The 21,795-nt window shown below is 37.3% G+C and overlaps 1 protein-coding gene across 1 annotated transcript in view; it reads left to right on the top strand.

Annotated features, from left to right (window-relative positions):
- CHSY3 (chondroitin sulfate synthase 3) overlaps positions 1-21,495 on the top strand; it is a 169,101-nt gene extending 147,606 nt beyond the window's left edge. The window contains exon 3 of the mRNA XM_065656832.1: positions 19,930-21,495. Coding sequence (XP_065512904.1) covers positions 19,930-21,495 — 1,566 coding nt within the window. The remainder of the gene's footprint in view (positions 1-19,929) is intronic.
- The last annotated feature ends 300 nt before the right edge of the window (positions 21,496-21,795 follow it).

Raw genomic sequence — 21,795 nt, forward strand, 5'->3', positions numbered from 1 at the left:
TGTAAATTTGGGTTGTAATTTGTGTAGTGTTTTCAGAAATGCATATTTTTAGGTACTTCTATTTCCAAAAATATTTACACAAGTTTTAATTCTTTGCAACTTTGTTCACTTGGGGATATTGAGCTTATTGAATCTATAATCCATATCCGGAAGGTAAATGTGTAGCTGAGTGTTTCAAGGATGTTGACTTGCTTACTGTAATTCTCAAGTAGCTGCCAGCTTTAGAAAAATAGTGTTTGTACCATGAGATCTAAAGTTAAGTGTTCTGAAAATTTAGTTGTTTGATTATGGCGAACAGCCTTTACTGTAGTGTCTGAACTGAAAATTTCTGGGTCATGTTAAAGCAGTGATTAAGCATCATTTTGTGTGGATGCTCCATGCTGTGTGTGCTGCATCCAGGTTTTGCGTTCTCTTCAAAGTCTTGCATAGGAAGGATTTTTGTGAAGGAAACTGATGAAAATTCTGTGATTATGATTCTGAATTTATTTCATACAAAAATAGATTTCATGTCATCATGTGTTGAGGCTTCTAATGTGGGCATTTTTAAGTTAGAGCTCAGTAAGGAATTGCTTTGTAAACACCTGTCTTGGAAAGAGAAGGGACTGGTTCGTATGTCTGCAGTTTCTTTAAGCTGATGCAAGAAAGAATAAATTGTAAAATGGCAAAAGAGGTTTTTCAGTTTGATTCACGTATAGAAATGAGTTGATGCAACTTACATGTATCGACCTTATGACCCTTTCGGCTAGATGGAGTTTTGTTCCATTGTGGTGTTGAACTGTTCTGTGCTACCGGTGTAACCATAATTCAGACTGGTGAGATATATTAACATATAGCTGCTGTCACATAGCCAGGCTAAGTAAGTCTGAAAAAGCTTAAATCTGAGTGACTAACACCATTATTTGTCCTTTTACAAATAGATTAAATACAATATGCCTTTTTGGTGAACGAGGTGACTGCTATTCCAACTGGTGCCATATCTGTATATTTAGACCTCTTTTTGAAAGAAGCTCCTGTTGGTGATATCTGTAGGGAAAAGATGTTGATAGATGTTCTAAATGTTGAAGAACTCAGCTGGCACTAAAAAGAAAAGACCAAAACTATTTTCCAAAGTGAAGATAGCTGAATCTTCTGCTTGCTTTCTGAAATCTTTCAGCAAATAATTGATCACTTTATCATATTCACAATGGTGGTAGGAACAATAACCAATTATGTCTCTATTTCCTAGTCTTAGTGCATTTTCGCTTGTTAGCAGTAAGTTCCAATACATTATTTCTTCCTTCCTTTCTGATAAGGTTTGTGAACTCCATATATGAGTGAGGTCCTTTGCATGTTACAGGGTATAGTTTTTCTCAGAAGGCAGAGTCTACCTGGTTTCGAGACAGATACAGTGACATTTCAACCCATTCTCCTAAACCTTGTCTCAGTGTAACTTGAGTGTCAATACCATTTGTGTCTTACCGCTTGCATCCCTGCATTCCACATCTGTCTTCAGTCATAATACAGCAAAAATAATTTTGGTGCCATGTTTTCGAATGAACTTATTACTATTATCGTATCTCTCTAAAGGTCTTTGCTGTTTTCTGCATTTCATTCAGTATTTTAAGCAAACATTGTCTGGTTTTACTCTTTATATGAATTTACAGGCATGGCTGTAACAGAAATAACGGCTCCCAGTAGGCATATGTCCAAGAAAAAAAACCAAGTAATAATCCTGTTTCAAACAGCTCTGTAATGTTTTTTCAAGCTGATCATAAAATGAAATTGTGTGAGAAAGACTTTGTCTTGCTATATGGTGTCACCGTCGTCACAAAATAGAAGCATTTGCTACCTTGACAGAGGAGTCTTTTTCTTAATATCCATAAATGTAGCGTTATCCTACAGAAATAGCCACAGGTCTCTATAGTTCTGGTCTCATTCCTTCAAGGTATTATAACATTTTACAGTGAGAGACAGGAGACAATTAAAATGAACTATTGCACTTTAGACTTTTACTCTCCTTTGCCTGTTCCCTTCTGCCCTACATCCTCCATTCAAAACATAAATTAAGCCAACCGACAATTTAATAGAAACAAGGGCCATCTCATTTATGAATTATTTAGGTCAATTGTATTGGTAAAATTTGAAGTCCTTAACTTTTTTTCTGAATTATTTTCTCTGGGAACGTGCTTCTTTTGAGTATTTCTCCAAATATATCAATCCTGGCCATTTGTCATACCCCATCACACTTCCCCATTTGTCATATTTTTTGTTCACTTTTGTTCCAAAATCTTTATGGTAAGTATTTATAGAAATGGTTTCTGTGTATTTTATTATGCTATGACAGATTTGGTATAAAACAGAATGATGTGATATAATGTTATATAAGACAGCACATGTGGATTATTAATTCCTTAATGACCTAATCACCAAGCTAGACATGCTTTTGTGATTAGTAAGAAAATTGCTAGAGTTTATTAATGACAGAGCCAGTGAATGCACAGGGTCTTTTACTACCTGAAAGAAAAAAATAGTTTGAATTCTATGACTTGAATTAGAAGTTGCCATTAGGAGGGTAATACCACTCCTTTCATAACATAGGTCTTCAAATGTGTATTAAAGATAGTAACATTTTCAGCCATAAAGATGTATGAGGCAATGTAAAATGGGTTTTAAATTAGCACTCTGTAGCTGGAAGACTTTTTCTTTTTACTAATCAGCAGGACTTCCTAGTTCAGAAAACCAACTATGAAGTATCTTGTTAAGAATATTTTATAATACTGTTCAGTGCACCATCTCCAGTCCCCATGAAGCATATAACTCAGTAGGCTTGGATTTTGTTTATTTTTAGTGCAAGATTAAGTGTCAGTGATGATGTAAGAATACATTCCTGTTTATTAATGCTATTTTTTCATCCCATCCAGTCAGAAAACAACACAGCTATGCCTGAGGAAAAATATGATGGCAATATAATTACAATTTCTTCTAAGAAAAACACTATAACAGACATCCTGCCATGCTTATTTTATTTTAATTGGATGTTTAGCTCGGGGGCAGTTCATAATTTATCGTAAACTTTAATGTTAGTAAAATCAACTGGAAGGAAGCTATATTTAATCTCCATGATTATACCATAAGAAGTAAAATCTTAATTTGAACATTTTTTTTTTTCCTCTTACTGACAAAGCAAGAAAGGAAAACTGGGTTGACGAAGAGATCACGCTGATCACTTTGTCAGCTGAGTAGTGACTCAATGTAGTGCAAGTGTAGCAAAACTGAAGCAAAAAGAGGTTTAACCTGGTCTATCATGCAGGCTATCAGTATGCAGACTGTTGAGCAGCTTTTACATGAAGTTAAAAAAAGAGATAAGTTCTTTTTTGGTTTGTTTATTTTTTTATTTTGTTGTCCAAAGGTATTGAAAATCCTGGTTTTGGTATGTTAACGTCATGTAATATATGTGAAAGTGGTGAAATTCTCATTTTTTACTAAATACATTTCTCTGGGAAGAGTTACTAATATTGCATTCTGTAGGACTGATCTCTGCAGTGAGCTAATGCTGAGACCTTGCAATTGGACATTATTGAGCTACCAAATTGCTTTTGCCTGGGAGCAGCAAGGGTTCTCACTGCTCCTGTCCCTTATAATGTTGTCTTGGGTATTCTTGTTATCTGTGTGTTTAATCATTTTAGCTTCATGCTAGGTTCTGAGCTTCAGTAATGTTAAGAAGCCATGGCTCCCTTAGGTATTTTATCACACACAGAGTTTGTCCTTCTCCATTTTACATCTGCTGATCTTCTGTTTCTTCATCCTAGTAAAAAAGAAATATCTCATTTTTGTTATCTATTATTTGTAAATTATTCCTGTGTTACTGTAGCTGCATGATGGTATGTTTTCTCTGTGAAGTTAATATTCCTAGCATTATAAAAATCTGGCTGGAGGCAGGTTTTAGTTCCAGTTATCTTTGAGGCTCTGCTCTCAGTGCTAAACTCAGTCACTTGCCCCTGCCTGGGAAGGACAGACCATGCACCCAGGCAGGCAAGATTTCTGCATGGGGGGAATATAAAGCCCCACCACTAGTTGAGTGAGCAAAGAAAGAACCTAGGCTTGCCCATGCAGAAAAGGGCTCTGTAAATCTCCTTTCTCTTGACGATAAGGCCTCGCGCCTCACTGAACACTGTATTTACGTCTGAGTCCCCAAAGGTGAGCCTTAAATTATAAAAAATATCTGGACACAGCAGGCAAACGCTGTAGCATGGCCGAAGACAAGTGGAAAAAACATTTCCTCCCTCTTACCTCATGAGTATAGAAGTGTATAACACCCTGAGCAAAGCATTTCTCAGTGGTTTCCTGTAATAATACAATTTATGCCTGTTTTTTTAATCAAATAAGGAAGGTCAAGATTACTACTCAGCAGTATTTTCTGCTGTGGGCAGCCCTTTGTCACAGCTCTAAGTCTCCCGAACCACTTCCATATAATGTATATAAACAAATTAAGTCATGGCTGAGTGCTTGAACACACTTCAGTGCTTGTATCATCTGTCGTTCGTCTGTCAAGCCTCAATATACTGAAACCACTTGAAGTGGAATGACATTCATAGTCTCATATCCAGACAAATGCATGCGGAAGCGGTTGTAGCTTCTGCTAAATTTAAAAAATTTGTTATGGTTTTGGGGTTTTGTGTCGTGGGTTTCATTGTTGTTGTGTTTTTCCCCTGGATGGTGTCTTTCAGGACTCCTCTGCTCCAACATGTCCATAACCGAACACCTACTCCACCCAACATCTTTTGCAAGCTGCAGTATTTCGAGGGCAGTTTGAATAAACACGTAGGCTTCAAAGGAAATCAAATAAATTAAATGCCTTTAGAGTTTTAAACAGAAAGTTGGTGCTCTGCTACAAGTGCTGATTTTTATGAGGTTACCTTTTTAATATTAACAATATGTTCTTCCTTGTAAGTCTTAGCTATGCACTAGGCCCGATCTCTTTCTCTTTTCAGTTTGCCGATTTTCATCATCATCCTTTTTCCTTTTTTGTCAGTATCTTGCATTTATTACCAAAAAACTGAAATCCAAATATGGCCTGAGCTTGAAGCCAGCAAACATCCTAGCTATCTAAGATGTCTGAAAGGCTTCCAGGCAGCTTTGTAGGTCTCTTGAAGTTTTCTTTCCCTAGAAGCAAGTTTATATTTTCCTTTTATGCTAGTTAGATTTAAAAACATGTATTGCTTCTATCTCACATTCTGTGTCTGTCCTTAGACCAGCACTGCATAAAAGATTGCAGTGAGTTTTTATCTGATGCTGCCTGGCTGAGTGTAATTTAAAACGGATGCTGCAAACTGAATTCTTATTCTCCATCTTTAAAGATACAGGCAAGTATCATTCCTATGCTAAGCTTTCCGTTATATATGTAATGCTTGTCCTTTCCTATTTTATATGGAAAATCTATCCAAGTGAGGCTAATGGACTGGGGAATTGAAATACCTTAATTCTTTGTGAAGTATTGCTAATCGTGAATAAACAAAGACATTTGAGGCCAAGTGTTTTCCTACACATTTTTCTTGTAGGTGTTTAGGCATTAATGTAAACAAATGTGTAGTATATTCAGACAGTGGATTTATTTGATTGGCAAAGTTATTAAACACAGAACTCATGGTGTTACTTAATGGAAGACATTCATGCTGTTCTTCGTACATCATTTCAACACTATCTGATAGTGCTGGAATATAAATCTGTACTTAATCAGTTATGAAAGCATTTTTGAATTTTCTAATAATTAAAGGCTTTAAAATCTTATTTAGAAGATAAAACCATCAGTTTTCTGAAGTGTGTTTGCGGTAGAATGATAACTTTTTAAGATTAAAAAAAAAAAGTAGTTGGTGAACAGAACAGTAGAGAAGAAAACAAGCTATGTGCCTCTGCCTCAAGAGAAATAAAATTTTAGATGCATAATTATGGATTGTGTGGAAATAGTTCTGGGATTTTTTTCCAGCCAATCTCATTTTTCCTTAGGACATCAATGACTTTTTAAACAATATTTCTCATTTTAGTGCTTGAGTCGGTTTTTTATTACTAATCTGATTTGCTATTATGCGTTATGAATATTTTCAGATATGAAAACACTTCTTCTCAGATGTGCCTATATCTGAGGAGAAAATACTTCTAGAAATAATCAAACAAGCAACAGTGAAGGCAAATGTAGCATTCTGTTTCTTCTTTTGCAGATCTACTCAGAGATCAGAGATCTGAACAAACTGTGTTGAGAAACTCACCAAACTCCCTTCTGTTTGGTTCCAGTCTGCAGGTGATAGCAAACTTTAATCTCATGGCATTTCAGCCAGGGACCAGCACTGCTCTACCTAGCAGTCCCAGGCCTCTTTGGGGTTGATCTTCTGTCTAGCAGCCATTCAGTATTAGAAAAGCTGTCTTTTTATGAACCTAGTGCTTATTTCTCATAGTCCTCTCTAGCTAAATCCTTTAATTCCAACTGTGTGAGCATTCCTGGTACAGTTTAACTTCCTGCTGGGAGGAGATGGGTATAGGCAAGACTTACATTGCAGTGGTGTTAGGAGCACACCACTAGTATTCGCTTGTACATGGTTACTGACAAAGCAAGCCCCACGCTCGTTTCCCTGCTTTGTTATCATTACTGTTCAAAGCTTTTTATTAGCAGAGAAGAGATCTACTGATACACTACATTCTTTTACATGGGGCAAGATATATTTTCTGATAAAGAAATTCCTTCCAGTGTATCTTGCCTTCCCAGCTCTCACTTGGTCATGTAAGTGAATTGATCCTCACTACTCCCCAGAGTAGGTTGGCATCCCATCCTTGTCTTGTTGTGAAGTTTGCTCTTTTGACTTTTTGTTTTGACTTTAAAATGTCTCTTTCTTGCTGACTTCTATTCTTGCCTCCATGGGCTTTACACAGAACTTTAGCAAACTGATTTTTCTGCTCAGACAGTCCTTTAACAGCTCTACTTTGACCAAGAAATAAGTATCATGTGTTCAGTATTAAGCCGAATATTCTCATTTGCCACTTATCTGGTAGATGTGTGTACAGTCTTGTCAGTAAAAAAAGAAATATCACATTCTTCACAATATGTTATACAGCACTCTTCATGGTATCAGCTGCATGCTACTAAAATATCAGCCAGCTTTTTCAAGCTACATGGAAGTCCAGCTGATGACATTGCCATTGGTGTCATTTGGTTTAGCTGGCTGCATACACTACTTTTTGTTGAGACTATGTATTTCATCTTCAGGAATATTATGGTACTCTTCTCAGAGGACTCCTAATACATAATTCCAGGCCAATATAAAGTATTTAGTTGTAGACCTAATGGGGAAAGAAAAGGAAAAAAAAAGAGGTGGCGGGGGGGGAAGAATGAAAAAAACACCATTGCGTATCTGATTAAACGGACGTGTATCAACTAAGCACAGGAGAATGTGCTGTATCTAAATACTTTCCAGAAGTCTTCAGAAGAGAAAGACACTCCCAAGAATAGAGGTAAATGAAAAGAATTAACTGTAAGATAAAGGGGGAGGAAGTAAAATGAACAGAGGAAGTAGAATCTATTTAAGGCTGAGTTACTCCAAAAAATTTTGAATCATGCTATATGTTTGCTTCTCCATATCTGCTATATACTGTAGGTCATGTATTAACAAGTTAAAAACACCCTGAATTGTCAATGTTTCCAGTCTCACAAAGCTTATATTTTTGTGAAAGACTTTTGGAGGATGCCATGTACAGATTCCCTAATACTGATAATACAGTGGAAATTCCTGCCACATGTTCCTATTCAAATTATGTTTTGTAACATCAGAATACTTATTAATGCAGAATTGTAGAGTCATAGAATAATTTAAGTTAAAGAAACATTGGAGATCATCTTGTTCAGTGCCTTGCTCTGCAAGCAGGATCAGCTTAAAGCTTGAAGATCAAAGTTGCATCAGGTTGCACTGGATTAACATTACTTAACAAGTTCCCAAACTGCATGTTTTTACAGAAGAGGACAGAATGAGAAGGCAGAATGCCTATTGCTGTTCAAAGGCAGTTTATATTAATTAGCTGTCAATAAATAATTGTGATGCTAAGCCTAAAAGGAGAACTTTTCTGGTGCATTGCTTGTATAGATAAATCTTGTAGTTACAGTAAAGAGATTCCTATTATTTCTTTTAACATTTGTGGAAAGTGAAGTGCTGTTTCCAAATAACTGTGGACTTTGGAGAGAATAGGGCTGTTTGTTTTTGCTGTCTTTCATATCAAAATGGATTCTTCAGATGATTTGGTAAAACTGAGGGTAAAGAGCAATAAAAACAACTTGAAAAAATTATTTTTTTGTTTTCCTTTTAGCCTCAAACAGTAATACTTATTAGACTCCTAAAACCTACTCTAACAAGATGAGGAAAACCCAGAATTTACTGCACTGATGCATAGTGCCTCAAAACACTTCCCATTTGTAGGCTATGCTAAATATATTGTGCATATTAAACACAAAGTGTTGTTACTGGGGTGGGTGCATGCGGGGGGCTGCTTCCTCTTGCTTTATAAAATTCTCTCCCATGGTATTGAGATTACACACTCAGAGTACTTGAAGCATGAAGGCTATAGAAACCCTGTGTTTCTATATTGCACCATAAAATTGAGGCACGGAAAAAAATCTCCCCATTCTTCATTCAGTGGTAGAGATTTCGTGCATTGCACATGACAGGGTTTTGAGTGGAAGCAGTTACTTTCCCACATCAAGGCGATATGACAGGAGTGCAGATCATGTGCTGAGCCTCTGTACTTGTGTCAGCTTGTCTGATAGTAGTGAAGTCACGGTGTGAAGCACAGCCAGGCAGCACGGCCTCAGGCCCACTACAGGATGTTAGTTCCCTTGCCCCAAACGTATTCGGGTAACATGAAGTGGGGCTGGATGAACCAAAGCTCTCAAACACATCGTATGAGAACGTTGATCTCTACAAGTGAAGAACAGAGGGAATCCAATACAGCTATGTTTTTTAGGAATAGCTCCAGCTAAGTATGAATAAATACTGTCCCCTGAACCTTCGTACAATCGTAGAACAAACTGCTCTCTGCTGTAACACTGTAGAGAGCTTCAGCCTTCTTACAACCATGCTAAAAACCACTGAGTGTCATTGTAGGTTATTGGCAACAATTGTAGGCAAACATGTACTAGTTGCTTGATGCACAAAGGTCCAGAGGACATCCAAACCATCTGTCACAAGCCACAAAGTATTCCATAATTCTCTGTAATAAAACACAGGATTAGAAAAATCAAAAGCTTGAAAAACCCAGCTTGTCATTAGAATAATGGACTTGCCCATGACCTTTGTCTGTGTAACAAAAGGGAAATTGTTCAGTAAAAATTCCTTCTGGGGTAATCCTGTAAAGTGGGATATGTTGCTAGACCAAATGCGACATTACCCATATAGCACACAAAAAAAAATCAAGTTTACAGATTCTATATAATTTGTATATGTGGAATCAGCTTTTGTGTTATTAATACACTTACAAGAATAATAACAGTGTTCAAATCTTTGATCAGATATGCAGATGCACAACACCATGTTTTAGTGAAGTTTATCATTAAACAAATAACACTAGGTCTGAAACAATTCAGAAAAGAACATCAGTCATGAAATGACCATTTCTTTTTTTTTTTCCATAAACCAAAGGATGGAATTTGATGTTTATGGCTAAATATGTGACTTTTAAAGACTTCTTCCTTTTTATTTTTTCTGATTAAGTGTTGAAGGCTAATAATTTAACATTTCTGTGTTTTTGCCTCTGTATGGCCAAATCGGTGACACAGTGAGGAAGAGACAGTTTAAGATCAAGAATTAAAAATAAATACATGATTCAAAATATATGTATTATGTAATAGAGTTAATTGTAACTTTCATTTATTTTAATAAATCATTCCATAGTCATGATAAAACTTTCATTGTTCTAAATTTTTTCTAACAGAAAAACTTGGATTTTAAGTTGGGGAACGACCTATTAGAGAGCAGTGTAGGGGAAAGGGCCCTGGGGGTCCTGGTGGACAGCAGGATGACCATGAGCCAGCACTGTGCCCTTGTGGCCAAGAAGGCCAATGGCATCCTGGGGTGTATTAGAAGGGGAGTGGTTAGTAGGTCGAGAGAGGTTCTCCTCCCCCTCTACTCTGCCCTGGTGAGACCTCATCTGGAATATTGTGTCCAGTTCTGGGCCCCTCAGTTCAAGAAGGACAGGGAACTGCTGGAGAGAGTCCAGTGCAGGGCCACAAAGATGATTAAGGGAGTGGAGCATCTCCCTTATGAGGAAAGGCTGAGGAAGCTGGGTCTCTTTAGCTTGGAGAAGAGGAGACTGAGGGGTGACCTCATTGATATTTATAAATATGTAAAGGGCGAGTGTCACGAGGATGGAGCCAGGCTCTTCCCAGTGACAACCAGTGATAGGACAAGGGGCAATGGGTGCAAACTGGAACACAGGAAGTTCCACTTACATAGGAGAAGAAACTTCTCTGGAGATACTCAAAACCCGCCTGGATGCCTTCCTGTGTAACCTCATCTAGGTGTTCCTGCTCCAGCGGGGTGATTGGACTAGATGATCTTTTGAGGTCCCTTCCAATCCCTAACATTCTGTGTTCCTCTGTTTTATTTTTTTGATTCTATGATGGCTGTAAAATATCTTCAGAAGTGGTCTAGCCTTATGCGTAAGATGTTGGCAAAGTAACTTTACTCTTCTGTTGCTCACTGAGGTTTTTCTCAAGTGCATATTAAAAATAAGTTTTGTAGGTAGAAATATTTTTAAATGCTCTGGTGAAGTGTGTGAACCTTTGGAAAGTTTTAGTGAGTTATACTGAAGATGTTTTGTTTTCTGCAAGTGATTATGGATTACATTTGTGATCAAATTTTGCAATGCTTTTTTAAAGATATAATATGAATTCTATAAACAATGCAAGTATATAAAAAGCTAATGTTTCTTGTTGAGTGTAGTTGATGCAGATTATAGGTAGCTGGTAGACAATCATAATGAAATTAAGCATGCTATTTTAATGATGAAATATTTTAAGGACTTGATACAAATGCAGAAAGAGTCTGTTTTTATTGTTTCTAAAATGCTGAAATAAGGTTATGAAATAAATCTTAAAATTTGTGAAATACCACTTATTAATCAACTCTGCACCTGTCTCATACTGTATATCTAAACCAGAAATCATTGAAATCTTGGTCTTTATATTTGGAATGAAAATTGATTTTCTTTACCTTCATCACAGCAAATTATTTAAGGGCTCAGCAGGAGAGCATTTGAATGTACTACTTGTTGATCCTAGAACATTTACAGTCTGAAGATAGAATTTCAATATGTGTTGTATTTTCTGAATGATTTATATAGATACTGCTATAGGATGTTACACAGCTTCAAGTTCTCTGAACTGTATACAAAGCTATTAAAAGGATGTCTTGTTTTTAGGAAAATTCCAACCAAAAAAAATTGATTGGGAATAGATGTTAACCGTCAGCAAGCTCGGAGTAGAAAAAACCAGTCAAATTCGACACCTTTGACACTGTTCTTACAGATCTGACTGTTTTCTGAGAGCTCACTGACAAGTAGCGAACAGCTGTCAGATCTCCTTTTCCTAGAGGTGAAACAGTTTACTCAGAAACCAAGGCAGCAATCTCTTAAATTTTCCAGCAGGCTACTGGCAATCAAATATTGGGCATCTTTCTTTACTGCAGGAATAAAATCAGAATCCCTGTTTCTCAGGGAGCTTCCAGACAAAGTGCCCGAGGCACAACCACTACCAGTGAGCAAGGGGCAGAGCCCTCGGTAAGGGTGGTCGTATGGGGAGCTGCAGCAGCCTTTATGGCATGGCAGGAGCGTGGGTGAGATCTGGTTTGGCAGTAGGTCCCTGAGGGCTTGGGGTGGTTTGGCTTGCCTAAGCGTGGTCTGCCCCGCCTAAGGGTTGTCTGCCCCTTCACCTGACTGAGGGGAGCCCAAGAACAGTTTTATCTCTTGGAAAACTTTTAAGCAAAGACCTGTTGATTAAGGAAGTGCATGTGTCTCCAGGATCTTCAAAAGTATATAAAGTACATGCATGCTTAGGGCTGTCACCTGGATGCAATAGCAAGAAATGCTGCTATGACAAATCACCTTCAGTAATGTGGCAAAACTGCAGGCGGATTTAACTGCTGCTGGACTGCAAATATATTCAGTTAGTGCTGAAGAGGGCATGTTCGGCTCCCAAGACTCATGTTGTAAGCATGTGTAGCTGGTCCCAGTGCACTTGCTAGTGTCTCACTGTGTAACTCCATGAGAATATGGATGTGCTTTGCTCTCCTGATCTCTCAATGACGTGAGGGTGGAGGAGCAACTACAAGCCTGAAGATCACTGAATTATACAAAGCTTAAGCTATGGTATGAAAATCAGTTATACCTTTTCCACGATCACCTCTCCTTTTTCATCCAGGACAGGGAATGAATCAGATCTTCAGCATCATCAAAACTTCTGAGCCAGCCTTTTCCCTTTCATTTGCCAATGGAAAGAAGATTTGCAGTGACTGGGGGGCTGTTCTTCATTATCATTCTTGCACTGTTAGCAATTCGTTAATCTCTCACCCTTTCCCCATTACCTGTGGTGCTCTGAAGGCTGGTTTGTGCCAAAGAAGGGGGTTAGTGACGACAGACAAAACCTAAGCAGGCTGAAAGGATGACAGCCTAATTTCCTTAAACCACAATTACTCCACTTAGATAACGCAGAGGATAATTGAAAACATTTTGCTGTTTTCTTCCATGTGTGCTGCTGTATTTGCATGTCAATGCTGTTTAATTTCCCTGTTTATCAGCTAAATTACAAAAGTTCAAGTGTTTACCATTCTTTTTCTAGCATATGCTTTATTTGTCTGTACTGATTTGTTGGATTTTATTACATTGTGTGCTTGGTGAAGTACCCCTATTGCAAGAGCGTAGCTGAAACAGCGTGACTTTATACATCCTTCTTGTATTGTCTGTCCTACATTGCAGGAAAACTTTGGGACTTGGAGTGGGTTTTTTTAGTTTAAAACTATAAAGAGATGAGATGTCAAAAAAGTCTACTAATATTAACAGAGCAGCACTGTTTCATGAGTGCTTTATCTTAGCTTTTCTTGATATCACCTGGCTTACTGCATGCTGAACTGATTTCAGTCCAATGGCTTGACTAATGTGAAGAAGGAGATGGGGAGAAAATGGTCCAAAAGGGTTTGCTATTAACCTTTATTTAGTAATCTCATTAAAGTGAGGGCCAGCAGAAGAGTTATAAAGTTCTACTTTTAATAAGTATTAAAAAAAATTAGCTCTTTTTTAGTTTTGATCACTACATATCATACCTAGCGAATCTGCAAATAAGAAGTTAGATCCCTTTCTACTCAGTAGACAGTCCTAATGCTGAAGAAACTGTTAATTTAATTGTCGTGTGTGCTTATAATTTTTTTCCTTACTAACCCCTACATACCAGAGCTAGAATCAGTACATCAGATTTTGTACATCCAGTGAATGATGTCAGCAGAAAGACTGTTGATTCTGGTGCTTAATTTATTTAATGTGTCTGTTAATGATGTGTGAAACAAAATAGTATGCAGCACTTTCTCCTATGGCCATGTGGGCTCAAACTTATTTCTCTAGGAGAATGAGTGGATTTGCCTTTCAATATGCAGCAGGATGTAACTCTTGTATACATGGCATTTAACTATCATGCATAGATTATAATTACACTCCAGTTTTCCCTGTTGTTTCTGCGTGCATCATATGCTAAAGTGATGGGCATAAGATAGAGATAGCAGCAGGTTTTAATCCCTTACAATAATTTGAGTATTTAAACATGAATCTTTGTTCTGGTTTTGTGGCAAAATGCTTCACAACATTGTTACTCTGATGGCATTATAAACTACAAACAAATGGTTGTGTTATAAAGCTATTACATTACCAGCCATCATTTTTACAGATATAAAGCTCATTTGTTAGGCATTACGCTAAGTGAAAATATAAGGAGCTACTGTTGGCTGAGGACTGTGAATAGAAAGAGGAAGTTAGATATTTTCAGTGTAATGTCTGTAGGAAGGTTGACTGCTGCCAATTAATAATATGTAATTAATTCTTACTAAAAACCGAACACTATAGCATTAGGAAAAACTGAATGGATCTCTCAAGTCATTGATTTCCCTACTCACAAGCAATCTGGTTTTTTATAACGTGATTAAAAGTATGCGTTACTTTTATTGAAAATCCAATCTAAAGCCTTCTTCTGACAGCTAGAAATTTTCCTTTAATTTCCTTCCCAGGTAAACCTAAGGCTAGTTTGCTTTCATTATCACTTTCTTATTTACTTAATGTATTTATATACAATACTATTCTTGACCTTCATTTTGCAAGATTAAACAAGCCAAGTAACACTAACCTCTTCTCATAGGAAAGTTTCTGGTCCTGTCAAATCTCTTTTGTGTTGATTTGGTTCCATGCATTTGATAAAGGTACAGAATAAGAATTGTGTGAAATCGTCTGGTGTGTCTTTCAGAACTATTCTGACTGATGCAACACAAAATCTTGTTTTCCTTTTCTGTGGAGGATTCACACTGATGTTTCATAATCTCTCCGTGTGACCTGACTATCTGCTAATATTATGTTCTCCTTAGTTGTCAGTTTTTCCCAGTTTAAGAAGTCAATTTTCCTGAGATATTTAGTCACCTACCTCTTAAAACCATGGGTATAAGATTATGTGTTTTATTATAACAGCTGAATTTCTGAAGTGTTGCTTCTCCAAGTTCTCTGGCTCTTCTTGTGGAGTGTCTTCTCCTCTTGTCTCCATGTTGTCTTTGACTTCGTGTCATGAGCAGTGTCCCAGATTTTGTGCCAATGTCACTAGGTATGATATTGTTCCTTGGAAGCTTGTGTAATTACTTCCCTCCAAGCTAACAGTTCCCCATTTAAACATAGCTGGTTATTGCTTCTCTGTTATCCAGTCCATATGCATTTCATAATTCCAGTCTTAATCCTTGTCTTCTCCAGGCTGATAGTTTTTCTCATATCGCCATACCAAATGATTTGCTGAGATCTCTTTTCTCATCCAGAAACTTATGACCACCCACAGCTTAGTGGTGCACTTTATTATACTATACATTATTGAGAACATCCTCCTGTGCCTCTAGTTACCTGATTTTTTTTTAACTCATCATTTGATGAAGGTACTCAGCTTGCTGCTGTTCAGCCAAACAGTTTCATTTTGAGCCCAGTAGATTTTACATGTGTTCTTCAAATGGATGAAATGCCCCTTGAAGTCACTGAAAATAGTGAATAGATCTTTAGGAGAGCTAAACTCTAAAGAGAAGGGTGAAGAAAGACCAGAAATAGTTCCTTCTCTTCTTATTTCTAAATTTACTAAAAGTGCAGTTTAGATAAAATGGTCAACAGTTTAGTGCTACTGTAGATTTAGGAAGAGCTAGAGTGGATGAAGGATTAAGTTCCATGTCTTCTCTGTTAAATGGGAAAAATTGTTGTTAAACAATGCTCAAAGAAAAATTGTGTTTATTTAAAAACCAGCATTTGCATTCAATCTTTTAATATGAGATAGTCTTGCAATAATAAAGTAGGTTGGTTTGGGCTTTTGTATATATGTAATAAGAACATTCATTTTTTTTATTACATCACTAAGTCAGAGAGATTATAATGATTTCAGAGCTTGCAATGCAAATTACAGTGTGCTTACGTATTAGCTATTGTATTTCTCTGCCACAATAATGAGGCATTGCCTTTATTATAATTTCTTTCTTTTCATTTTATTTTTTTATTCCTGCTTGCAGTTCAGAGTTCCTCAGAGCACAATTAAATTATTCAGATTTCTTGCCAGCTTCTAGTTTCAGCAGCATGAAAAGAGGCAAGCAGAAGTCCTTGCCAACTCTTGCATTAGTTGTGCTGTAAGAATTGTTCAGAAGACAGGAAACTTTTCAGGAATGTCACAAAGTCATGCAATATGAAAAAATAAAATGTTGTGCCTCCATGTATTGTATTGAATTGAAGACAGCTTCTCCCATTCATCGCTTTCAGTGAATGTAAAGTGGTTGTATCATGTCAGACTAAATGTTCGTTTGACAAAATATCCTCTCTCTGCAGTAACCATTAGAAAAAGCTGAGGCAGGTGTGTACAACAATAAAGAGATTTTGTGATATGGGCTCAGCTGGGGTTCTGGGAGTCTTGAGCACAGCAATATTGTGGGGAAAGCGTACCTTTGCATTTAACATAGCAAAGATAGAAGTCTCCCACTAAGCTGCTGGCTCACTCTTTGAAGCCATGCAAGATTTTACCATCAGCAGCTTACTGTGCCAGCAAGTTCTCTCACTGAGCTTTGCATTTACTTTTCTGGTTTGGAATCCTGAGAGCATAATTACATGTGCTGTAGTTCTTTATGTGTGGTGAGATGGTGACTATTGCTATCCTTTCCCTTTATGGTGCTACTGACTTTATAGATCTCGAGGTTGGCCCTCTTTGGATTACTCCGTTTCACCCTAGTCATCTGTTCATCTAACCATCTGTGTTTGTGATCGTCTGATGGCCTTGGTTAGTACCTTTCTAATCATGTTGTCAGTTTTGGATGGGACATCATGATATTGACAAGGTACCTGCCCACAACTTTCAAGATTCAGGTTACACTATGGACACAACGATATAAGGATGTTTCCAATTCACTCTAGACTTGTCCTCATGCTATTTGCTTTTCCTTTCTTGCACAGAATTGCCTACTGTGTAACTAGGTTCTCTTTCCAGGTTGCTAGCAGCTTGCACACAGTCTGATACTCTTTGGGTATAATTAGAATTGCCTTCTTCACATGTGCTTTGCATTTATCTGAACAGAATTTACACTGCCATTTTATTACGTAGGTATTAAAAATCGTGAGAACTTTTACAAGCAGGTTTACTTCTACCATGCTGAATAAATTTCATATAGATTCAGTAAATCTTACCACCTCCCAAATCACCTCATTTTGCAGATCCCTTATGACTCCATTGACCAATTCAGACACTTGCACAGATCTGTTTTCCAGGAAACTTAATAATCTTTCCCTTTGCCTCCAAGGCTTGACCACCTTGCTTAGGAATTTCAAAGCAAAGTTAGGATCACATTGAATTGCTTTCATTTAGATGTTAATAATTTGAGTTGTAAAAATATATTTTTGTCCTGCAATTTTGGAAACAAATTTCTGTGTGGCACCAAGATTAAAACCTGATATCTTCAGGAAGAGTTTATGATTTCAGTGTCATATTTGTTCTGAACTGTTTTCTCTGTATTGAAATCTATTAAAAGTGTTCGGTAACATAATTTAAAACGGATTAGTACAGTTTTGTGTGTGTGTGCTAATATTGTATTGCTGAGTTGATTTTTTTCATTCCTGCTGTTAATCTTTTGTTGATTATCAAAAGCAAAATCATTAGTATAATGGAGTGCATCCTCTCACTATGATTTCAGTGGAGGATATCTAATACACCCAGGCATCTGAAATTGGAATGTAATAAAAATGCAGTATTTATGTTAATACAATATTCCTGTTAAATGAGTACTGCTAATGAATCTGCTGTGAAGCTCAGCTTGTAATAAGTTGAGTGTTACAAAAGAATTTGCACAATAGGAGGACAGCATTTAGTTTTACAGCAATAGCTTGTTATCTGTTAAAAATCTTTTGGATAAAATACATTATATTACTTTAAAAGCAAATCACTATGAAAAATCAGGTACCAAAAGTTAAATGTGCAAAGGTAGTTAGTGGTTGTTTTTGTTATACTCAAATACCGTTCTTCACTGTGGATGAAGAAAAACTCAAGTGATTAGAGGACTTAGGAAAGAGTGAAGTATCAGGTTTTGTGGGGGATAATGCTGATACCATTCAGCAATTAAACATCCTCCCCTTCTTTCTTTAGTTTTCAATGTTATACTTTTTCTTTATTTTCCTATAAGAGTACTTTAATGTGAAATTCTAAACATCATGAATTCTAAATGATCATGAATTCAAATTTTTCCAGAAAAATTGGAGGGTACAAAAGCACAGTCACCTTGCGGAGCACACAGTGAACAGCTTTAAATAAAAAGGACCAGCAAGGGAGTGTGATTTATAATTGGAGAGATTAAAATCTCACCTGATGATTTTGATTTTGCCAGCACTGCTGGTGAAACACTGACTCAGTACTGATGGTGTTGGTTCCTGTTCTCTGTGATAGCAAAGAAATCACCCAAACCCTCATGTCCCTGGTTCATCTCATGTCCTGTGACAAGTAAAATACCCACCTCCCAAGACAGAACAGATGTGCTCTGACAGCTTTAAGTAGGAGTTCTGTGAATAATGACTATTTGAGTAATTTTGTAACTATGTATGTTTTTTAACTCTCAGAATTAGGCTCTTGCTTCTCTTCATGTTACATGACTGTAGCCTCAAAAATGCCAACCTGACTAATAGTAGTAGCTGTGCAAGAAGAGTAATTTGTGGTCTAAATGGGGTGGGAGAGAGATTCTAGAAAATTTATATTAAAATCCTGTTTTTCTAAATATGACAATGTGTATTTTTTGTATGTGCTAATGGATTTTAAATAATTGTCATGGTGCTTAGCTTTGTTAGGAGTTATTTTACTGCCATTAGCAAAACCTCTGTTCTAGAAAGAATTGCAGTAAAATGAGCTAGATGTTTTGAGTCTGAGACATTGTGTCATCAGACCTCACCTATCTTGATTTCCTCAGTGTATAAAAGACAAACTTCAATACCCATCTCGAAATCTAATTATAGCTCAATCTTACAACACTTCCTTGAACAACATTTCCTATCTAATTAGCACATTTTCCTCATGTATTAGTTACAGACCAGTCTGTTTGTAGATTAAAAAGTCAGCCTCTTCTCCTTTTTCTGCTACTTGTGGGAAATAATTGTGTTTCTCTGGAGTTAGTAGCTGTTAGCTTAGCAAAGAGCAGTGAATCTTAGATGTATTTATGACGTTAATATTTTACTCCTCCATATCACTTCCCATTTAAGAATAAACATTCATCACATTAAATCAATATTGATCTAAGTTTTCTTTTAGGAAGGAAACTGAGTCAGAGAAAGTTTTATTATTTGCTTACAGTTCAGCTGTTAGCATAGAAAGGTAAAAAGGGCAGATGCTTTAAATCCTAGACCCATGCTTAAGCCATAAAGTGTATCTCTTCTGTTTAGAAGCTATTACAATTGCTAATTTGACAGAAGTAGAAGGTCTTTTCTTGCCACAGAAATACATTGGAAATTACTAGGGGTGAGTTACACTAGCATGATCTATAGCTTAATTGACATACTCTATTGTATGTATCCCTGACAAAACACATATTCCAATGGTTATATTTCAGTCATTGAATTCTTTGTCCACATGGAAAAAAAATAGTTTTGTTGAAATGAAGTCCGTTGGGTTTTTGAACGTTAAGTAGCACTATCCATTTGCTTATGTCTGTAAGAAGTACAAGCAGCCTTGTGCTCCACAGACATAAATCCAAGGTCCTTTTGAAAACCATAATAAGTGTTGCTAACCTTTCAGTAAAAATCTATGCTAATAAGAGTTTAGATGTAGGTGAAGTCTTAGTGTTTCATGAATAGCAGCATTCAGCCTGCACCTAGGAACTCAGAAATATTACCTACAGATCTTTGGTTAAGTTTGGTTTAGTTTAGTTTTGCAGTTAGATGAAGTGAAAATAACCCCAAGATATCTGCCCTTCTGTTTAGTTAGAGGGCAATACTTGCTTGCTGTGGAGAGTACTGAAACTGAGACCAAAACAGAGTAAATAATTCTTACTCAATGCTTTAAAGTTCTGTGCCTAAAATTAGCCATGATCTATTAGAATTGGTAATGATCAACAGTGCCAATGTGGGTCCATTTGTGGGTAGAAGTGCTTCCACTTAGTGTCTTTTTTTTTCTCTCTCTCTTTCTAGATGCAGCAATTGTTCCATGAAAACTATGAACACAACCGCAAGGGTTACATTCAAGATCTTCACAACAGCAAGATCCACACAGCCATAACACTTCATCCAAACAAAAGACCAGCCTACCAATACAGGCTGCACAATTACATACTGAGTCGCAAAATTTCTGATCTGCGCTATCGGACCATCCAGCTCCATAGGGAAAGTGCCCTGATGAGTAGGCTGAGTAACAGTGAAGTAAATAAGGAAGATCAGCTACTGGGATTGATGCCATCTTTCAATCATTTCCAGCCACATGAAAGGGATGAAGTTATTGAATGGGAGTTCCTGACAGGAAAATTTCTTTACTCGATGATGGAGAACCAGCCACCCCGGCAGAGCCTGAGCAGTGTCCTGCGGGCTGCACTGGATGACACTGTGATGCAAGTCATGGAAATGATAAATGAGAACTCCAGATCTAGAGGAAGGCTCATTGATTTCAAGGAAATACAGTATGGCTACCGCAGGGTGGACCCTCTGCATGGAGTGGAGTATATCCTGGATTTACTGCTTTTGTACAAAAGGCACAAAGGAAGAAAAGTTACGGTTCCAGTGAGACGCCACGCTTACCTTCAGCAATTGTTTAGCAAACCTTTCTTCAAAGAAGCAGAGGAGCTGGATGTAAGAAGCCTGCTGGAGGATACTAACATTGACACTCAATCTTTCTCTTTTCTTTCGAACTCTTTAAAGATTTTTTCCTCATCGTTCCAAGGCACCAAAGACATTGGGGGACGCAGTGACAAGAAAATACATATTCTTGTCCCTCTCACAGGAAGATTTGACATTTTCTCAAGATTTATGGATAACTTTGAGAAGACATGTCTGATTCCAAGGCAGAATGTAAAGTTGGCAATAATTCTTTTCAGTTCCGAGTCGGGCCAAGACTCCAGGAAACACATAGAGCTAATGAAAGAATACAACATTAAGTATCCTAAGGCAGATATGACCCTGATTCCAATAACAGGAAAGTTTTCTAGAGGTTTGGGTCTTGAAATGGCCTCATCTCAATTTGACAATGGCACTTTGTTGCTGTTCTGTGATGTTGATCTGGTATTCACACCAGACTTCCTCCAGAGATGCAGAGACAACACTATTCAGGGAGAACAAGTTTACTACCCTATCATCTTTAGCCAATATGATCCAAAAGTAATATACAGAGGCCACCTTCCAGCTGACAGTAGCTTTGTTTTCACAAAAAGAACTGGATTTTGGAGGGAGTATGGATTTGGAATTACCTGTATTTACAAAAGTGATCTACTTACTGCTGGTGGATTTGATACCTCAATCCAAGGCTGGGGCCTTGAGGATGTAGACCTGTTTACTAAAGTGATAACATCTGGTTTGAAGGCTTTCAGAAGTCAAGAAGTAGGAGTCGTCCATATTTTTCATCCAGTTCAGTGTGACCCCAATTTAGATCCGAAACAATACAAAATGTGTTTAGGGTCCAAAGCAAGTACATTTGCCTCTACCATGCAGCTCGCTGAACTCTGGCTACAGAAACATTTGGGTGTCAGGTACAATCGAACTGTCTCCTGACATATCAGCCCATTTGTCCTCTTTAGGGGAGTTTACCTCATTATTGTTATTATTATTTGATTTTTCTGTCATAGTTTTAAACTCCCTCATCATTGTCTTCCAAAGACTGTTGACCTCAAGCGGGATGAGTCTGCTGTTCACTGATGTTTCTTATACCTACTGAACTCGTGAGGTGAATTCCTTGATATTTCTTTATTTGAAATTCCATCAAGTCACAGCAATCGTATGATCCCATCTATCATAAGAAACTGCATCAGAAGAATGTTCTCATTCGGCTTTGGGATGCACTATCATCGTTGT

The sequence above is a fragment of the Caloenas nicobarica genome, chromosome Z (assembly GCF_036013445.1).
Source record: "Caloenas nicobarica isolate bCalNic1 chromosome Z, bCalNic1.hap1, whole genome shotgun sequence".
NCBI lineage: Eukaryota > Metazoa > Chordata > Aves > Columbiformes > Columbidae > Caloenas > Caloenas nicobarica.